Below are 23,273 nucleotides of genomic sequence, written 5' to 3'. Positions count from 1 at the left end.
TAACTGTAAAAACATGTTTAACAATATATTATATCGGGCTAAAGTTTCGAAAGTCGCATTACGAACTCATTCATAATATCGCCAGCCAACGCGATCTCCTTCGATGACTGTACACATAATTCGTCTTTAACCTTTTAAAGCGCATTGTTTTTTGTTAACGTTTATTATCGAATTAACACCGTACACAAGGTAATTTCAAGCTTGGATTTGAAAAGTTAAGGAGCAATAAAACATTTCTGACAATGATTTACGTAGATTATGCTTCCAATGTCATTTCTAAAACATCTGAGCGATATTAGATTGACAAAGACTTTCCACACAAAGTATAACCTGGCGATGAACACACCTATTAAAACTCGTTTGTTGATGCATTTCCATCAGTTATATGATGCCGTTTGAGTTGAAACAATGAACTTATTTTGTTTCTTTTCATCACATTATATATCTTCAAATACACCGATATATACAGTTTGAAGTAATATGCTGATTCATAAGCTTTGTTATCCTTGGTAAGCCGGTTTGTATAGCCATGCCAAATTAAAACATATATATGGGAAGAACAAAGACATTCATTTCTGAACGAGCATTGTGTGTAAGAGCATAATATGAAAGTTGTTTGTAGCTTTGATCTTTAATGACGTTTTCAACAAGACTCCCTGTTGCGCATACATACACTATTTAACTCCATTGAAAGGATTTACAGAACGTTCTTGTGATGAAATCAAACTAGCAAAAGCAATCTGAGTTATGTCGCACAATCACTGAACATCAAAGTAAATTTGATCATCAGTCGTTTTTCAAGATGAGATTACGATTGTGTATTATATGATACTTTGTAGTCTCAAGGTATTACTTAACGTCTAAGCTTCTTACAATATTACGATCAGTTTTTAAGAGTAAATAGCAAACACCCTAAAGCGTGTTAGATGGTGTGGAAAATGATATTTTCATAATAAAAGCAACCGCACAGTCATTGTATTTTGTTCTATGGATTGTCGTTATGATATAAATTTAGACGGTAAGTTGGTCAGTGAAGTCTCCAAATATGAATAAAAAATAGTATGAGATGTATTTTTTACATTTAATGTAACTTACAGGTGGGTATTTTTAGGTGGGTATATTTGGGAGACTAAACGTTTCGTCTTCTGCCCGAAGTGTGAATTTGTATAATCAGCAGCTTTCTAGTTTAGTTAAATGAAATATGTTAGTATGTTGAGAAACTGCAGCATAAGCTTGATATTTGATAAAATTGACGTGTGTTTGTTTTTTCAAAGAAAGTGAAACAGTAGAAGATTAACGTTACGTTAAACGGTATGTATTGTATGACGAAATTATATTGGTACTTCAATTCTCTACAATACCGTGTGTTCACAGCATTACGTTACTATATTTTACTGACAGTAAAAAAATGAATAATATTAAGCAAATAATAAGCAAATTCCTGATATTTTGATATTTTGCCGTACGAAGCTTGATAAGATGATCCTTTTGTGTAAACATGAACACTTGACATTCCAATGTCACGTTCATATTCATCGAAATTGGCCATTGTCCTACCAATTAAGGTATGTTAAAAACGTAGTCGTTCTAACACTATTCATGAAATTCCAATAACCTTAGAAATAACCCAAATCTAATTAAGACATTATAATTTAATCGTACTATACATCGATGGTCAGTAATTTATTAGTGATCAAATATTAGTTTTTGATAAACAATCTGACTCTGTTACTTTAATTTATAAAGTCGGTAAATATAATGAAAAAAATACACTAGTCGATTGGTCTGTGTTATTTCTTGCATCACTTCTTGTTGCGTGCCAAAAACACATTTATAACATAACTAACGGCGCAGGAGTGATATAGCCCCATGCAATAATTTTTCTATCTTTCAATAATCTTTCAATACACTCCGTCAATGCTTACCTTTAAATACACTCCGTCAATGCGTCCCTTTCCATACACTCCGTCAATGCTTACCTTTCAATACACTCCGTCAATGCTTCCCTTTCAATACACTCCGTCAATGCTTACCTTCAATACATTCCGTCAATGCGTCCCTTTTCATACACTAAGTCAATGTTTCCCTTTCAATACACTCCGTCAATGCCCTCCTTTTAATACACTCTGTCAATGCTTCCCTTTTAATACACTACGTCAATGCTTCCCTTTCAATGCAATCCGTCAATGCTTCCCTTTCAATACACACCGTCAATGCCTCCCTTTTAATACACTCCGTCAATGCTTCCCTTTCAATACACTCCGTCAATGCTTCCCTTTCAATACACTCCGTCAATGCTTACCTTTCAATACACTCCGTCAATGCTTCACTTTCAATACACTCCGTCAATGCTTCCCTTTCAATACACTCCGTCAATGCTTACCTTTAAATTCACTTAGTCAATGCCACAGTTTCAATACGACCCGTCAATCATTCCCTTTCAACCTACTCCGTCAATGCTTCCCTTTCAATACACTACGACAATGTTTACCTTTCAATACACTCCGTCAATGCTTTCATTTAAAAACACTCCGTCAAATCTTTCATTTCAATACATTATGTTAATGCTTATATTTCAATACACTGATTTCAATACACAAAACGAATTCAATCAAATAGTATTTCAGTGTCACAATTTTTAATAAAAAGGTTGCTATCAAAAATGAAAATTCTTTGCCTAAACTGATCTTCAAATCTGTTTTTTTCGAAACAGATAATTTAATATTCGAAAAAAATTATTCGAAAATAGCGCTCGTACCATCCGTTAATTATTTAATGCCGAGAAGTGGACAATACGTTATTATCAATTTAATATATTATTATTCGAAAACTTAAATAGAACGAGAAAAAGTAATGTTTGTGAAATAATGGCTTCACAAATGGTATAAGAACTAAACGTCATTGTACTAATTTTAAGTGATTTATAGCCTTCAATTACCAAAGCGGTATATATCGAGATAATCAGGAAAATATAAAAATCAATCATAATGTGATTATCACAAATAATAATCAAACTTAAAATGACCTTATTAAAGACCGAAAATGCCTTATCTGAGCAATAAAGCTTCAATTTTTTAATCAATTGTTTTAATGTGTATTCGATAAACTTAAGGCGAATTTTTAATCCGTGCGTTGAAATAATGGCAATTTATTTAAAAAAAAACTCAACTGAACATAAACCAATACTAAAATATGATAAGAAAACACACGTGTTGGTGAAATACTAGCTTCGCATAAGGTCTAAGGTCAAAACATCATTTTGCTAGTTTTAAGCGATTCTCTGTTATCAAAAGTTATAGCTGTATAGTCGGAGACAACAGTTCCGGGTGTGTAGTACTGGGTATTCAGGTTCGCATAATAAAAGCAAGCAGTGTACCACCATGCTCCGCGATATCTAGCAGCACAATTAACACTGCTCCAACGGTCATTGTCATGGTCGAATGTGGAAAAGGCAGAACCGTTGTGGTAGGTATTAAACTGTGCATCATCCTCACTTACTGCAACAAAATATTAATATATTGATCAATGATGGTAATCGTTATTGTTTGAATAAAACAGAACACCAGTTTATTTCCACATATAACATCGCACATATATACCTCAATGGTTTGCTTTTATTAACCTTAAGTTTCCATTTGTTACAATATTCCACTTATATGTTAATGTTCGCTTGCAGGTCTGCTGCTGAATTAGCAAAAATTACAATACCGTCTGCATATAAGAGTAGAAAGAACTTTAACAGTCCTGTGTCGACTAATACGTACTGCAATTGTTTATAAGTATAAGAATAGTTGCATTGCTACTTCTACTTTAAATCAATATCATCATCCTGCGCGATAGTAATCGGCACAATTACTGTTTAAATGGTCATTGCCATGGTCGAATGTTGAAAAGGCACAACTGTTCATGTATATATTAAAGTGCCGAGAATTTGAAAGCACTGCAACTAGACAGTAATAAGAAATTATATTGATTAATTATACTTTTGGTAATTTGTCTAAAAATGAACTATAATTATGTATAATTATTAGTGTTCTTCTTTGTTAAGTCAATTTTGCCATGTCAGGTATGCCATATTAGTTTTTTTTTTAATATTTGTTTTATTTTGGATATTCAAGACATATTTATGAACAAAAATCAATACTGTCAATAGCACTCAAAAAACGTAAAGTTAGAATTATTCTCGTTGCTATATAGTTTCATTTGTTGCTATATTTAGATTAGAACTCGGATTGATCTAAATCTCAACTTATAATGACAACAGTAAAACTTTTGTTACTTAAGCTTTTCGGTTCAATACACATCGCAACAATCGTATGTTATTTGCAACGCTTTAAATAACACTTTACTTAACGACGTCGGACCTCAATCACAAATGAATTCCTTTCATAAATGATAAGATATAGTTACCTCCACTTTTTGACAGTGTATTTCCTACATGTAGGGTATAATTAGACCCGGCTCCCACACTGAAGTCAGCGTATACGACATAGCCGGTGCTACCACTGCCACGTGTGATGTCAATCCTTAAATCATTTGATGTCCGGGTTGTCATCTCATTCATCAGTTTGAGGCCTACGAAACATAATTATAGGCATTAGATTTATTTGTTGCCAAATTGCCTATGTATTATAAACTATTGTCTTACTTAACGTTGTGGGATTGTTCTTATTTTATATAAACTAAGCGTTTTTTTTCACTGTTTGAAAATCCGGCCCGCTTCAAACGTCAACGCGACGTCATTTCCTAAATTACATTACGTCCACATACGTTTTGTAACTCTTTACCAAAATTAGTCATTTTAATTCCTTTTAGACATATAATCAACATAAATAAAGTTTGCGAGATTGCAGTTCATTTCGCGTACACACCAAAAGTAAGTATTTCACAAATGGCTAAGACACACGTGTACAAAAGCTTAGGTGCTCACATGGTACATTATTATATGACCTTACACTGTAACAAACAAGTATTCTATGTATTTATTCAAGGCGGGAGATAAAAAAAAACATTCCAATTAAATTTCAATTAAACCATAATACCGTGTATCGATACATTTTGATCACGCCACTCGTGAAATAAAGCTTTATGTGCTCACTCAGTGGAATATATTACGCTGAAGCAAACACTTATCTTATATTTATTCAAAGCGCGAGGTGAACAAAATTCATTAACATTTCATGAACGTTTCACAATTAAACCATAATATCATGTGTATATATATATTTTGATTACAACGCTGACATACCCAACCAGAATTCTCCCTGCAGAGATCCAAACCCATTCTCGTACGAAGAGAAGTTGCGGTAGAAATCCACTTTTCCATTCATGCGATGTTGAAACACCTACAAAGGTTAAATATGTAAAACCACGAGGCATTTTGACTGAGAATTATACTGTTTATAAAACCACGATCTTATCTAAATTGTGAATACTATATGCCCTGTAAACCTTGTAAACAATATTATACAAACTCACGGTCCAACCTCCCTGATCGGTGTCCATGTCACAGAACACACTCGCATTTTGATTTGTTTTCCATGTTGTGATATGATAGACGCCAGAAAGCACTTTGCCAAGGTTCTGCCTTATTTCCGAACAGTCGGCAAAGGCTGAAAAATGAGAAGAAATATATCTGAGATATATTGTACAGAAACACGCATTGAATAAAACAAGAGTAATCGTTTTATTGAAACAGCGTATAAACAGAATGGTCAATATAAAACTGGCAACCCTTCTTTTCATAGGCTAAACTGTTTTTTCATTTCAAGAATCAATATGAAATTTTAAATGATCCTAAAAAACAGGAAAAGAAACAAAACTTTAAAGCTATACTGTGGACGAAGCATAAAATTTTATAGCCATCATTTTGTCGAAAATTAGGTCATTGAGCTGATGTATTTTATCATAATATGACAAAAAGATATACTGGACTGTTAATAAAGATTTTTTGTCTTGTATATTGTATCTTGTAGCCATAACACAGCATGACACGTTAAATGTAGCACAGCATGTCGCGCCAAATATAGCGCAGCTCTTCACGCTAAATGTAGGATAGCATGTCACGCCAAATGTAGCAGAGCTCTTCACGCTAAATGAAGGATAGCATGTCGCGCCAAATATAGCGCAGCTCTTTACGCTAAATGTAGGATAGCATGTCACGCCAAATATAGCGCAGCTCTTCACGCTAAATGTAGCACAGCATGTCGCGCCAAATATAGCGCAGCTATTCACGCTAAATGTAGCTCAGCATGTCGCGTCAAATATAGCACAGCTCTTCACGCTAAATGCAGCACAACATGTCGCGCCAAAAATAGCGCAGCTCTTCACGCTATATGTAGGATAGCATGTCACGCCAAATATATCACAGCTCTTCACGCTAAATGTAGCACAACATGTCGCGCCAAAAATAGCGCAGCTCTTCACGCTATATGTAGGATAGCATGTCACGCCAAATATATCACATGTATTTACGCTAAATGTAGGACAGCATGTCACGCCAAATATAGCACAGCTCTTCACGCTAAATGTAGCACAGCATGTCGTGCCAAATATAGCGGAGCTCTTCACGCTAAAAGTAGCACAGCATGTCGCGCCAAATATAGCGCAGCTCTTCACGCTAAATGTAGGATAGCATGTCACGCCAAATAAAGCACAGCTCTTCACGCTAAATGTAGGATAGCATGTCACGCCAAATGTAGCACAGCTCTTCACGCTAAATGTAGCACAACATGTCGCGCCAAATATAGCGCAGCTCTTCACGCTAAATGTAGGACAGCATGTCACGCCAAATAAAGCACAGCTCTTCACGCTAAATGTAGGTTAGCATGTCACGCCAAATATAGCACATCTCTTCACGCTAAATGTAGCACAACATGTCGCGCCAAAAATAGCGCAGCTCTTCACGCTATATGTAGGATAGCATGTCACGCCAAATATATCACAGCTCTTCACGCTAAATGTAGCACAACATGTCGCGCCAAAAATAGCGCAGCTCTTCACGCTATATGTAGGATAGCATGTCACGCCAAATATATCACAGGTATTTACGCTAAATGTAGGACAGCATGTCACGCCAAATATAGCACAGCTCTTCACGCTAAATGTAGCACAGCATGTCGTGCAAAATATAGCGGAGCTCTTCACGCTAAAAGTAGCACAGCATGTCGCGCCAAATATAGCGCAGCTCTTCACGCTAAATGTAGGATAGCATGTCACGCCAAATAAAGCACAGCTCTTCACGCTAAATGTAGGATAGCATGTCACGCCAAATGTAGCACAGCTCTTCACGCTAAATGTAGGATAGCATGTCACGCCAAATGTAGTCCAGCATATCACGCCAAATATAGCACCGCATACAACTCCAAATCTAGCACATAATGTCACGCCAAATATAGCACAACATTAAACGCCAAATGCAACACAGCACGTCGCGCCAAATGTAACCAGCATATCGCCCAAAATGTAGCACAGCATGTCGCACTCAATGTATCCAGCATATCACGCCAAATGTAGCACAGCATGTCGCACTAAATGTATCCAGCATATCACGCCAAATGTAGCACAGCATGTCGCACTAAATGTAACACAGCATGTCGCACTAAATGTGTCCAGCATATCACGCAAAATGTAGCACAGCATATCACGCCAAATGTAGCACAGCATGTCGCACTAAATGTAACACAGCATGTCGCACTAAATGTATCCAGCATATCACGCAATATGTAGCACTGCATGTCGCTTCAAATGTAACACAGCATGTCGCACTAAATGTAGCAGAACATGTCGCACTAAATGTAACACAGCATGTCGCACTAAATGTGTCCAGCATATCACGCAAAATGTAACACAGCATATCACGCCAAATGTAGCACAGCATGTCGCACTAAATGTAACACAGCATGTCGCACTCAATGTATCCAGCATATCACGCCAAATGTAACACAGCATGTCGCACTAAATGTAGCACAGCATGTCGCACTAAATGTATCCAGCATATCACGCAAAATGTAGCACAGCATATCACGCCAAATGTAGCACAGCATGTCGCACTAAATGTAACACAGCATGTCGCACTCAATGTATCCAGCATATCACGCCAAATGTAGCACAGCATGTCGCACTAAATGTAACACAGCATGTCGCACTAAATGTATCCAGCATATCACGCCAAATGTAGCAGAACATGTCGCTCTAAATGTAACACAGCATGTCGCACTAAATGTAGCACAGCATGTCGCACTAAATGTATCCAGCATATCACGCAATATGTAGCACAGCATGTCGCGTAAAATGTAACACAGCATGTAACACCAAATATAGCACAGCATGTAACAACTGAATCATAAAAAATCATTCACTTTCTGTGAAATAAAGGATAAACAGTGAACGTATTTAAACAAAAACGGTTGAGAATATATTATATTCTTTTCTGTTTACATATAAATCAAATACAACTGTTCTTCGACAGAACATTTGGACATTTCCTGCAACGCCCTAATATCACCAGCATGCCCCCCCCCCCGCGACATACACACTTACATCACATATCAAAGCCACACCTAATCACTAGCTAACAAGATATCACAAAAACACCCCAGTTCACAAGTACACCCTATCTCACCAGCAAAGCCTCCATATCATCAGCACCCCCAATATTAACAGCAACGCCTCAATAATAATAGGATGTACTATATCACCAGCACGCCACATATCCTAAGCAATGCCCCCATATCACAAGCATGTCCTATATCATAAGCATGTTTCATATCAACGCCCTGTATAACCAGTGACGACCCCAAATCTCAACTACGCAGCAATTCACCAGCACGCCCCATATCAACAGCAACGCCCTATAAACAAGCATCGCCCCATTTCAGGAGCACGCCCCATATCACCAGCATCGTTCCTATATCACAAGCACCCTAATATCACAAGCAAGCTTTATACCACCAACAAAGCCCAATATAAACAGCAACGGCCCATATCACAAGCACACCCCATATCACAAGCACACCCTATATCATAAGCACACCCCATATCATAAGAATGTTCCATATCCCACGCACGCCTCCATTTACAAGCACGCACCTTATCACCAGCAACGCCCCCATCACAGTTTCACCCGATAGCAACACCAATATTATCATCAACGCTCCTATATCACAAGCAACGCCCATATCACTAGCACGACCTTTATCATCAATTACGTCCTTATATTACAAGTAACGCCCCATTTGGCAAGTACCCCCTTTATCACACGCACGCCATATGTCACAATAATGCTTTCAAATCATAAGAAAGCCCAATATCACAAGCACGCCTTATATAAAACACACCCTATATCGACTGCAACGCCCTTATATTCCCAACAGCACCCTTACAGCACAAGCACGCCCTTAAATCTGACAATCAGGCCCTATATTACAAACAATATAATATTATCACACGCGAGCCCGATATCGCAAACAAACCCTACATTGCCAACAGCTTCCTTACATCACATGCACGCCCTAAAATAACACATACACGGCCTTAATCATAAACAGTATCCTAATATCACACGCGAGCTTAATTATACAAACAAGCTCTACATCGCCAACAGCGTCTTCATAGCACAAACACGGCCTATTACACAAACAAGTCTTAATTTACCAACTGCGACCTCATAACACAAGCATGCCCTTTATTACAAACAAGGCATATATCTCGAAGAGCATCGTCATATCACAAGCACGCCCTATAATACAAATAGGTCATATATCGCCAACAGCATCATCAAAGCAGAAGCACGCCAGATATCACAAACAAGCTCAACATCTCTAACAGCGCTCTCATATCACAAGCAGGCCCAATACCACAAGTTAGCCCAAAGTCACAAGCACGCCCTTTATTGCCAAGAGCGCCCTGAAATCACAAGCACGCCCAATATTACAAGTTCGCCCAAAGTGACAAGCACGGCCTTTATTGCCAAGAACGCCCTGAAACTACACGCCCAATATCACAAGAACACCCTATATCGCCAGCAACGCGCTAATATCAATAACAGCACCCCTATAGCTTATATACGTTTTATAGCAAGAACATGTCCTTTATCACAAACAGCGTCCCCATACCTATTACACTAACAAGTCCTATTTTACCAACTACAGCCTCATATCACAAGCACGCCCTATATAACAAATAGGTAATATAACGTCAACATCATCATCAAAGCACAAGCACGCCCTAAATATCAAACATGTCATATATCACCAACAGCGTCCTAATATTACACGCACGCCCGATATCACAAAAAAGATCTACATCGCCAAGAGCGCCCTCATTTCACAAGCACACCAAATACCATAAGCATGTCCAATACCACAAACTCGCCCAATATCAGAAGCATGCCCTATATCGCCAATAGCACCCCGATATTACAAGCACACCTAATACCATAAGCACGCCAAACGTCACAAGCACTCCAAATGTCACAAGCACGCTCTATATCTTCAACAGCGTCCTGAAATCACAAGAACGCACACTATCACAAGAACACCGTATACCGCCAGCAACGCGCATATATAAACTGCATGGCCCCCATAGCTTAAGACCTCTATATAGCACGAACAAGTCCTTTACCACCAACAGCGTTCTCATATTACACGCACGCCCTAAGTCACAAGTACGACATACATCGCCAACAGTCGCCTCACATCACAAGCAAGCCTCATATCCAGAACACCCAAGATCGCCAACAATGCCCTTATATGACCAACTGCGCTCCCATAGAGCAAGCACGCCCTAAAACACAAACACGTCCATCACATGCACGCCATACAACTACAACATCTCTTTATAATCACAAGCACGCCTCATATCACATGAACAGCCTATATCGCCAGCAACGCCTTAATATCACCAACAGCGCACCCATGGCACAAGCACGCCCTATAACACCAACAGCGTCCTTTTATCACAAGCAAGCCCAATGTCACAAGAACGCCATTTATCGCCAAGAGCGAGCTCATATCACAAGCACGCCAAATACAACATACACAACCTTTATTAAAAGCCCTATACAACTAGCTTATACACAATTATCATGCGATTTTAGCAGTCAAATAATAAATAATATTAAACACAATACTAACCTCGGACTTCTATTTCGTCTCCGGAACAACCGGCTTTGCCGTATTGCGGGACAGGATTGTCACAAACACGTTCACGAAACTGTTTTCCGCTCTGACACCTGGTATCGCAATTTGTCCACTTTCCCCAGTCACTCCATTGTGCTTCCATTATATAACAAAAGATCAATTATCAGGCCTATATTATACTCGTCATCATATAATACACAATTACATCAAACACGCCCAGGAAACATGTTAGTGAGCTCTTTGAAGACGAATGTAATTACGACTCGTGACCGATCCAATATTTTTAAGAAGGTAATATATGCAGTATATTTTTATAAAATAATAGATGATATAAAACGTAACAATGTTCGTCTATTCCTTATGTGTGTATATATATATATATATATATATATATATATATATATATATATAAGATAAATGCGTATGTATATATATATATATATATATATATATATATATATATATATATATATATATATATATATATATATATATATATATATATATATATATACAAATCCAACCTTTGGGATATTTTGCCTATTTGAACAACCTTTCGAAGACATTATCAATACATGCTATATATCCTATAATAATATATCCTTTGCATATTCCTTCATAAAATATGCATAATTAAATGTAGTAAAGCATAATTAATGATGTTTTTTTCCCAAAATACTAGCCATCGAGAATATACAATTTTTGACTGTCGCCTAAAGGTAAAGCGCCGGATGTTCATGAAAAAGTACAACCTTTGGGAGAAGTACCCCAAATGTTGTACTGTATATGTCGCCGAAAGGTTCAATATAATATATTATGTAATTTGACTACTTAACCCAGCCGGTAGAGTGGTCTGAATGTTTCGCGGCAGACCCCGTTCGAATGTTTTAGTCCTACTGACAACGTTAAGATGCCAGTTCGGTAACCATGATTTATGTAGCAATCTCCTCAATCCTTTCATTATATTGTCAAATTATTATTTCTTGCATTTTATTTGCTGTGTTCATAACAATATATGAAGCTTATTTTAATTTAAAGTCGGGCTATGTTGTGATCTTACTCTCACACTAAGACGAAGATTTATGAACCTTAATAAACAATACAACAAAATATATGCCATTATTAATAAACCACATACATGTTGTTTGTCCAATGACATGCTCTATTGCCGTTTTCATCATTGCATTACTCTTGTTAAAAAGCAGCATTGTTTGCACTTATGACTGGGTTGCTGAATTGCTTCAACCACCAGTTGGTGTGTAAGCTTCTTTAAACTCGCACTCGGGCCTTGCCCATTCGACGAGTGCTCTGGTAAGAGTGTTAGTTATCTAAAATAATTCAAGAATGGTGCACAGACACAATAAAACCCTGGTTTGAGCCAATCCAATTCTTTGACGTGCCGCAAAATATATAACTGTCACACGGGACCCCGATTAACGTCCATCCCGGAAGATGATTAGTATATAAGTGTTGCGGTTGGGAATAGAAACTGCTGTCCCTGGATTGACTAGTGTGACACAAGACCACGAAACCACCCGGAAAACGTTGACAATCTATTAACCGTGTATTTCGGTATTTTCTCCCTATATATGGCGATACCGATGAGCAATGCGATGGTTGTCGGAATAAATCCTCCGGCGGGATTATGTATGCCAAAAACGTGCCCTGGTATCCAAACGCGTAGTTAGCAGCTAGCCTATTTCATTTTCGTGAGCTGGAAGAACATCAATACTTATGAAACGGGTATAAAAATTACAAGTTATTATGACTATATGCAAAATGCAGCATGAATGACTCATTTAATAATAGTTTAATACGAAAAGTTGAAATTGTTGTGTATGATGTCCACATCCTGTTATGCCAATGCCAAAACGATTGTCTGATTGAGGGTCAGACATCGACGGCCCTATACTTGGAGGAAGAATTGACGATTGGATTTTAAATATGTCTATGGTGTAATGTTGTCTGCGATTGCATACGTTTTCTTCTCAGACTTAAACAGACGTGTCGTTGCAAACCCACTGTTCCTATATTTTAAATAACAAAAAAACACTCTTTTCTAATATCTACCGTTATGGCATTCCTTAAAACACCTAGTGCACGTGCGTTTTTCAAAATCATTTCAGAACTGAAAAAAGAGTGAAATCTATGTACATAATGTTTTCAATTTGAAAAAAAACTGAAATGCTATGAATATATGTAAGTTTCACTTGTATCTGTTTGATTGTTAAACCAATCGAAATAATTATGTGAGGCTTTTTTTTCAAGAAAATAATGACTGCAAAACAAATCAGTAACGTATTATTTCACTTGAGAAACAACCACCAGAAACCATACAGTAAAAGTACACTAAGAAAAATGATTTGTTTTAATGAATGTAGTGCAGTTAATCTCTAAAAAAATATTTAAAGGTGCACTTGACAATTATTCTTAAATATTTGATACGGTATAAAAGCGGTTACAGCAGGCGAGAAAATGCACAATATAAGATTATAAGTATCTCCCATGGCCGAGAGTGTAAGATAGGTTCATTCCGACCCGAGCGTAGAGTGTTTTGCGGAAACGAGGTTTACCGAGTTTCCGCAAAACACCCTGCGCGAGGGTCGGGATGAACCTATCTTACACGAGCGGCTATGGTAGATGCTTTTTCTCCCACCTCAGTTAAACAAAATTAAGTAACAATGTATTTTTTGCTGGAACTCTTTTGTGCTTAGTGAAAATAATTGCGTATGAATATGCGATAGCACGTGGTTGTCATGGATATGCGCGCAATGATCCAGTTAATGTAAATAGTCAAATCGGTCTTTTTAAATAGTTCTAAGGAGAATGAAGCATTTTTCTTGAATGGTGCTTGAAAACTGTTTTATGGTGACATTTGAAGCGAGAAATAATTAATTAGCGTTCTAAATATTACCATAAGACAAGATTTCCTTGATGCTACTGACGACAGTCTTCAACAAGGGAGGTAATTACAATGTTGTGACCATTAAAAAAGGAGTTCCATACGGGCATTTTATCTTCGCCCGTGGGCAAGATAAGAATATCTAACATGGTTAAATTATTGGATCTACTTATCTGAGGTGGGAGAAAAGAAGCTACAACACTCGCCCGAGGCGGTAGGTCCTGACGCGAGGCCAAGACTGTCTGTACATCATCTTTCCGCGTATCTATACCCCATTTAAACACAGCGACACACGAACATTCCCTAGATTGAATATCAAATTGATATTGCCACTAACCGTTTTTTTCTTGAATCCATCGTGTATGCGGTCGAACAACTTCTTCCTTGTGTCGATCACTTTGTGGTTAATAAAGGTGATATGGTGCCCCTCTTTCCCATTTCTAACCTACGCCCCTTAGAAGGGGTTTACATACTTAATTATTATACGGCTCCAGACATTAATTAAGTAGAATTGTATTTTAGACATTGGCATAACACATGTAAATGGGGGGTAGACGATGTATAACAAATATAAGATATTTAAAACGTTTGCGATTCAAAGATTCATTTAAATATGTATCAAAATGAATCTAGGAACAATTTAATTTATTCAAAAATGGTTCTTATATAGTTTTCCCATCAATTTATAGAAATTATTTCAATTACAAATCGAACTTCAGTTTTCCAGACATACTCATTCGTTTCACGATGTCCCTCCCAGAGGAGTCCGACTGCAAATATTAATTGTTCAGATATTAAGAATGTGTTCATTGGTTGCACAACACCTAGTTTAGTTTAAACTCTTTTTACTAATTTGTGGGATTATATTGTTCCTGAAACAATTCTTAGTCAGTAAAACCTTTAAAATTGGTTATTTTGTTTTGTATTCGAATAACAAGGGACCACATAAATCCGCTGGCGACTTTTGGACACCAAATAACTGGGGGTTGACGTTTTCACTTAAACCCAGGTTATGGTTACACCATAGAAGTCGAGACAACCGTTGAAGTATAAAAAAACACGAAAAGAATGAGGTCACAGGAGCGGAATTTTATACAGGATAATGAGGCCTAAATTGAAATTGATTTGACTTTTTTTATTGAAATCCCTGTAACGGAAAAAGATTTATCACAAGTTTAGAAAAGTCCTCGGTACACACAGAACATAATGCTTGACAAACCTATTGACTATTTGACATACGATTTTGTTTTATTTTACTGACGAAGAGGTGTATCACTGTTATATTATTGAAAGGCATTTACTGCATGTTTTAAAGACTAATTAACACATAACAAACACTTTGCAAACACGTCAGTAAATGTAAAGTTGTGTTTATGTAAGGTTTATTCGTGTTTCTTAACATGACTTTTACCTCAATTATACACCAATGATATATCTAAATCAATATGTTGAATAAATAACTGAGTCGGAAATAAAAACGTATGTTTTATAATCATCAAGGTTTAATCGAAATCCTTATTTAATTTACATGGAAAAGAGCTTTCATATGAAATACGTTTAAGCGACATACAATATACATGGATTTTTATTACTTCTTCAGGAAGGATCGCTTAAGATCATATCGTTCTTTACATGAAGCTTACAAAGGCCATTTTTCCTGCAACAAAATAGAGGGAAGAACAGAACAATAACACTAACATAATTTTACGGAATATTTACATTTGTTTGAATTGTATTCATAATCTTTTTAAGTTCTTAACCAGACGACTTACACTGAGCAGAGATTATCGGTTGAAAATTCAAAACAATTTGTACTTTTGGGACATATAAATTTGCATAGGTCCTTAAGTACGAATGTCCTGAAAATCTTGTGACAAGCATATCATCAACTTTTATGTATTTACTTCAATCTTTGATTTCGCATAACTTGACGTAAGAACGTGAAGGATTCTGTATTTAAGACACAACCGTTTCATTCATTGGCAGGTATATTGTCCTTAAGTCTATAATAAATTCATATAGTGTACTAGCTGCCATTTTTTCTAAATCGAACAACTTATAAAATATTCAGTGGTTCACATATATTTTACTGTTTGAAATTATGAAATAAAACGAAAAGGACTTTATGGACTTATGCATGGCATAAAGAACGATATATTAATCAGCTGTTAACACTACCGAGCCCGGTAAACAAACACTTATTATTACAATTATTTTGATGATCTATTATCCACGTTGTGGTGACAAAAAAATATTTTTCTTTTCTGTTTTCTGTTTTCGTTTTTACATGAAAGGATGAGGTATTTCAGAGTATGATTTTACAAATCGGTCTAACCATACACAATTAAATACATGTCACCACAAAAACATAACGTCAAATGAACAAACGCATCAAGAAAATAAATTATATCCAGTGAAAAAGAGCATACATTGAACTAGGGGCGACATGTTTATGTCTAGATAGTCAAGTATGGGTAATAATTACCTCGTACTTGAATACTTAATTAGAAAACAATCGAACGCGGGCCGTTTGAAAAAAAAAAAAAAACAAAAAAAAACAAAAAAAACCATAAATATGTAGATAAACATTTGAAAAAACAACTAGAAAAATAAATTAATACAAAATGTCAACATATTCTTTGGTATTGAAGAAGTTTTAGAATTCAGATAGTAGTGAGGCAACTGGGAATTCAACAACAAAGAGGTCAGTTCACATTGTTATATGTATGCACACTGGACGAAACGTCCTGATCTCAAAACACTCTCTTGCCAATGAACTGTCCGCGAGTCTTACTCATCCTTTAAAAATATCAAAGTTACCGTACTCTAGCTTTTACATTTTTAAGACACGCATGCTATCCAATTTCTAAATTACAACAAGTCAAGACCAATGAAAAAAAACTTATTTGGCAAATTTCCCACAAACAAATGGGATTAACCCACCCCCTTGGCCTCAGAAATATGTTTCAGTCACACTTGGGGCTGTGACGGAGTCAAGCAATAACGCAGCCTCTATGGGGTGCGGGGAGACCTTTATAAACTCAACAACGGCAATAATACACGCCAAGTGGCGACATGTCAAGCCCGCTAAATAAGCTTCAGACAAAGTCAGAATATTTCCATGTTATTGCAACACAGACATACATGGAGTTCAACAGTAAGACGAAAACTATTTATATTTAGTATGATATATTATTTGGTAACGTTCAACTTGGAAAATTAAAAAAAAATCGATCATCTCAAATTATTGTGTACTTAATTAATTAATGTTTCAATAGTACTGTTTCAAATGTTGACCTCTCAGTGTTACCTTCAGGCCTGGCTGATGTGTGTGCTACGTCGCCTTATAATTGTGAAACCGTTTTGAAAATCCTACTATGTATGATCAATACAGCCAGGACAATGTTTTCTCAGGATCGATTGATGTACTTACGTTTTGTTGAAAATCCTTGTATGCATGGTAAAGTTTCAACCCGGACTAAGTTCAGTCAAAATAAGTTATATCAACAGTATTCATTTTGATATTTAACTTGTATTGTGTCCTTGACATTTGACGTACAAATCATTGCTGTGCGTTCATACCGCTTGTAGGCTCGTACTTAGGCGGGATTCCGATCGTTCAATCCTCATAAACAGACAGAAAAAAGGTACATACATTATCACTACGAAATCGTGGCTTAATAAAATCAATCTTTATTAACAGAACAGAATAGACCATTCCGAAACAACAGTTTTTCTTAAAATCCGCTTTTCTACGATCATCATAATCATCAAATCACTATTGAACCCATGGACAAATCCCGCCAAATATGAGATACTGCGATGACCGTGATAGTATGCAACTGACTGGTATGTTTTGCCTATTAACCGAAAACAGTAATCTAATATCTACAGCGTGCTTAAAAGATAAAAGAGACATCTAGAAACGTTTAAAATTAAAAACATATATATATGTTATAGCACCATTACTGATGATAACATTTTACTGAAAATAATTCATCTATGCCATATTCTAACATGAACATACTACTCTTACTGACAATATATTTTTCGATCCCTAAACTTTACTGTTAGGCAGAGATAAAATATAAATGTCATGCGTAGGCAATTAAAAAGGCAATTTACTTCTATGTCCTTTTATGTTAAAAGGTGTTTACACCTCAGAGGAATAATGAACCCACAAAAACAAAAACAACCAAAAGTAAATAAAAAGCAAAAAAACAAAAACAAATGCGATAACATTAAATGTAAAAACCTGTATGCAAAACTATATCTTTTTTTAACACAGTGACTTTTCGGTAAAATTTTCTGATCCTAAACAAAACTTTACTTTTAGGCAGAGGTAAAATATTCATGTCATGCGTAGGCAATTAAAAAGGCAATTTACTTCTATGTCCTTTAATAATAACAAATGCGATAACAGTAAATATAAAAACCCGTATGCAGAACTGTATTCTTTTCAAACACAGTAAATTTTGTCATCTGGTAAAATAATTTCATGTCTCCCAAAGGTTGTTGCGATGTTACCCAAAGGTCGGATTGTGTTAAACGTTTCGGACACTATATTAAATCATTTTCTTGCTCGACATATGCTACGGGTAAGCAATGTCGCATGTGTCAGGTTCAAACATGCAATTTGCATTTTTGTAATGTTATACGAAGTTACAAGAATATGACCTCACCCTACAGTTTGTGGTCCAAGTAGGCTTATAACAGGTCAAAACAAGTCCTGAATTGTGCACAAAGTGACCCCGGTTTCTGCTTGATGCTTTATAAATACATATTAGGGACATAATATGCACGAAGTGAACATATAAGGATGTTGCATAATTTGTCGCCCTAGTAAACGTATAAGCTAGAATTGCTAGTCCTTAGCTGAATTTATAGCTATCTCCGCCTACTGGTTATTGTCCTAAAAGGCACATGAGAGGGAAATTCCAGTCCGAGCTGATCATTTACTGCTTCCGCCCACTGGTTGTCACCCTAATAGGCACATCAGAGGAAATTTCCAGTCCTAGACGAAAACCTTTATGTTTATAATAATATATCATTTGATTACGAACAACTTTGACAAGCAAACAAATCGAAACTCTTAATTTATTATGTACTTAGTTAATGAATGTATCAACAGTACTATTTAACTGTTGACCTCTGAGTGTTACCTTAGGACCTGGCTGATGTGTGCACCACGTCCCCTCATAATGATGAACCTTCATGGCAAAGCCGTTTTGAAAATCCTATTATGAAATATCAAAATACAGCCAGGACAATGGTCGGTCAGGATGGATGGATGTACTCACGTTTTGTTGAAACTCATAGAATGCATTGTTCATCCCGGACTAGCTTCAGTCTAAATAAGTTCTATCAACAGTGTTAGTTTTGATATTTAACCTGCAAGTGTGCCCTAGACATTTGACGAACACATCTGTGTTTATGCGCTAAGGGCTTAATGGTGATCCTTTATACTTGGTTAAGATACAGTTCGGGTGGAAGCACTTACAAACTTTTACCCACTCAGTGATCTTTTTCAATATCATTATTTAACATAACACAAACGCTGAGGTACCAGTCATTCAATATGTATGCGTTTCAAGCCTTTGGATATACGGTTACAATCCTGTTATCAGTCATTAATATTTTCCGTAAATGCATTAATTAGTGAGTTGTTAAATATTATTCTCTCAATATTCATCTTTGTTATACATGTGTATGGATTGAATTTGAATGAGAGTGTCACTTTTAGGAAAAAGAACTATTGCTGTGCGTTCATACGGTATGTAGGTTCGTATGTAGGCGCGCGCCCGATTTTTCAAACTGCATAAACCGACAGAAAAAAGGTACATACATTATCACTAAGAAATTGTTGCGTAATAGAACCTGTCTGTATTAATTAGACCATTCAAAAGCAACAGTTCTTCAAATCCGCTATTCTACGATCATCGTTATTATCAAATCATTATTGAACTCTCAGACGAACCCGCCAATTATGAGATTCGGCGATGACCGTGATATTATGCAACTGACTAGTATGTTTTGCCTCTACAGCGCGCTTAAAAGACGAGAGAGACATTTAGAAACGTTTAAAATTATAAGCATAAGTATGTGTTGTGGCACCATTACTGATAATAACATTTTACTGAAAATAGTTCATGTATGCCATATTCTAGCATGACACATACTACTCTTACTGACCATAACTTTTCTAAACCCTAAATAATACTTGTCCTTGAGGCCTAGGTAAAATGTTTATGTCATTTCTATGCAGCAAAAAAATAAATATGCATCTATGTCCTTTTATATAAAAATTGTGTTTACACTCATCAGAACATTGGATCTACAAAAATAATAAATTGGATAACATGAAATTCAAAATCAAACATTTGGAAAAACAAATTATTATTAAATCTAATACCGTTTGGATTACAATCGATTAAATCGTCTGGTAACATACTTTTTTGTCTTCAAAATGTTGCAACGATGTCACCCAAAGGTCGGATTGCCAAACCATTTCGGACACTTTTTTTAAAGCATTTTCTAGAAAGATATTGTTGTTCTTCACATATTACTGACCAAAAATGTCGCGTATATCATGCTCAACGTGCTTGTTGGGGTGGGAGTAGAAGGGAAGGGCGATTTTGTACATGTGATATATGCCTTTCTTGTTAGAATGTTCATTATTCAGTTATAGAATTCACATTGTATACTAATACATAATAGCCTTACTCGGTAACTCGATTTTATCTAAAGTGACAACAGAGTGACCTCATCCAACTGTTTGTGGTACAAGTACCCAGAATAGGGACACACTAGTCCTGAACTTCAAGTGACATCCGCATTATGGTATTAAAAATCATGATATAGACATGCTTGTTCTGAATTAAACATATAGTGTCTATCGGCATGCCATGGCGGGCTAGTAGGCATAAGGGGGCTACACTTATACGCAATTGTACATTACGTGTCATCGCCTTAGTAAGCACACAATATGAACATACCAGGCATGAACTGAAACTATATTGACCTCATCCTACATTTGGTCGCTCTGATATACATACTTAAGCGATAAATAAGTCATGTAAGGAGCATCAGGTGACATTTGCCGACTGGTTGTCGTCAAAATAAGCACATATAAGGGTCAAATCGGACCTAAGCCTCACACAGTGGCCTCTTCCTTCTTGTTGTCACTCCAGAAGATACCCTTTTAACCAGGCATGATATGCCTTTAATCACATTTATATTTAAGATTGTTTCTTGAAACAAAATATATTAACGTTATTTCGGTTTTAATGTTGTTTAAAGAATGATTTAAATTGTTGTTCATTTATGCTGTATGTATGTATGTATTCGCGCCTCCGATCGTTCAAACTGCATTAATGAACAGAAATCGCATATCACTAAGATGTCGTGACGTCACAAAATCTATGTTTATAAACTTATTATACCATAAAGAAACACATTGTCTCATGAAATCCGCTCATCATTATCAAATAACTTTTTAATCCTTGGACAAAAAGTAGCAATATTGTCAGGGTTATTGTGTTACAGCTGTAATCTCACGGTATTAATTTACATTAAATGCAGAAGCCCGGTAGCCTCAAACTCTAAATGTTGTTATAAAGTTATACTATGTTCGTATTGTCCTGATTTTTCTATCCTGTGATAGATCCCCTCGGAGATGGGATTCTGCGATGAACGTGATATTATGCAACCGACTAGTATGTTTTGCTTATTTCAGCGATAAAATTTAGTAATCAATACTGCGCTTCAATGACGAGTGAGATATTTGAATTCGCTTCTAGTTATACACTTAATTATGTAAAATAATAGCATTATAACGGATGGTAGAGGTTTAATGAACATAACTTCATTGGCATATTATAGCATGGTACATTCTACTGTTACTGACAATGCATTTTCTGATCCTAAACAATACTTTACTTTTAGGCAGAGGTAAAATATTCATGTCATGGGTAGGCAATTAAAAAGGCAATTTACTTCTATGTCCTTTAATAATAACAAATGCGATAACAGTAAATATAAAAACCCGTATGCAGAACTGTATTCTTTTCAAACACAGTAAATTTCGGGCAAAAGAAAATTTTGTAATCTGGTAAAATAATTACATGTCTCCCAAAGGTCGCAGCGATGTTACCCAAAGGTCGGATTGTGTTAAACATTTCGGACACTATATAAAGTCATTTTCTTGAAAGGTCACTGTTGCTCTTCATATGTTATGAGGAATAAATGTCGCAAGCGTCAGGTTCAACGCGGGGAAAGGGCAACTACTTCAATTTCAAACATTTATTCATTTTTTTTGTTAGAATGTTTATTATATAGTGATAAAAATACCCGTGTATAACAATACATGACAGCCTAAAGCGTACAGTCGATATTATTTATAATGTTATGTGACAAGAATGCGACCTCATCCTACAGTTTGTGGTCCAAGTTGGCACCTAACAGGTCAAATCAAGTCCTAAGTTGTGCATTAAGTCACTCCGGTTTCTGGTTGATGCCATAATATATACCTAATAGGGAAAATAATGTCCCGAACAGTACATTTAATGTACTTTGCATGACAACGCGGCAAAGTAGTCAAAATATGGGGACAAACTGGTACTCAGCTGCACACAAAGTGTCATTGCCCAATAGGCACATACTAGGAACATACGAGATATGACCTTAGGCTATTTATGTGATGTTCAAAGTTGGGGAGCGGTAAATATTTATTTTTTATGTATGCAAAATATTCCTCTTTCGTTAGAATGTTCATTAAACAATAATGCCTACTTGTGCGACAACCAGTAGGCGAAGGCCACTATTTCCTGTTCAGGACTTCAGTGTCGCGTTTAAGTGCATTCTAGGACGGTAACAAGAAAGCAAAGATCGCTTTATGTTCATTTCAGGATTTATATGTCTTTGTTATATTTTTACAGGGACTTGATTTACATTATGAATGCATGCATGTGCTTTAATTTTTATTTACATAAATTTTAAATAAAACAAGTATAATCACAAGTTATTTGTTATTAATTAAACACTGTTTTGACATAATTATATACTGAACTATCACTCAACTAACATTCATAACGGTGTTAAGGTGTTGCACATTTTCACGACTTTATGTTTTATGTCACCAATAAATCGCGCATGCTGTTTTGTCTATAAATTGTTTGTTCGACATACCGTTAATCCTTATCCCGACTAATGTGTATATTGACATCGGCTTA

At 36.2% G+C, this 23,273-nt stretch overlaps 1 protein-coding gene across 1 annotated transcript in view; it reads right to left on the bottom strand.

Moving 5' to 3' along the window:
* LOC128221523 (ficolin-2-like) overlaps nucleotides 1-11,283 on the bottom strand; it is a 107,708-nt gene extending 96,425 nt beyond the window's left edge. Inside the window, exons 1-4 of the mRNA XM_052930128.1 lie at nucleotides 11,136-11,283; nucleotides 5,479-5,612; nucleotides 5,249-5,345; nucleotides 4,411-4,575 (exon numbers count right to left, since the gene is read on the bottom strand). Of these exons, the coding sequence (XP_052786088.1) occupies nucleotides 4,411-4,575; nucleotides 5,249-5,345; nucleotides 5,479-5,612; nucleotides 11,136-11,283 (544 nt within the window). The remainder of the gene's footprint in view (nucleotides 1-4,410; nucleotides 4,576-5,248; nucleotides 5,346-5,478; nucleotides 5,613-11,135) is intronic.
* Between the last annotated feature and the right edge of the window lie 11,990 nt (nucleotides 11,284-23,273).

The sequence above is a fragment of the Mya arenaria genome, chromosome 16 (genome assembly GCF_026914265.1).
Source record: "Mya arenaria isolate MELC-2E11 chromosome 16, ASM2691426v1".
NCBI lineage: Eukaryota > Metazoa > Mollusca > Bivalvia > Myida > Myidae > Mya > Mya arenaria.
The sequence above is the reverse complement of the archived record's forward strand: the minus strand, read 5'-3'. Positions and strand labels throughout refer to the sequence as shown.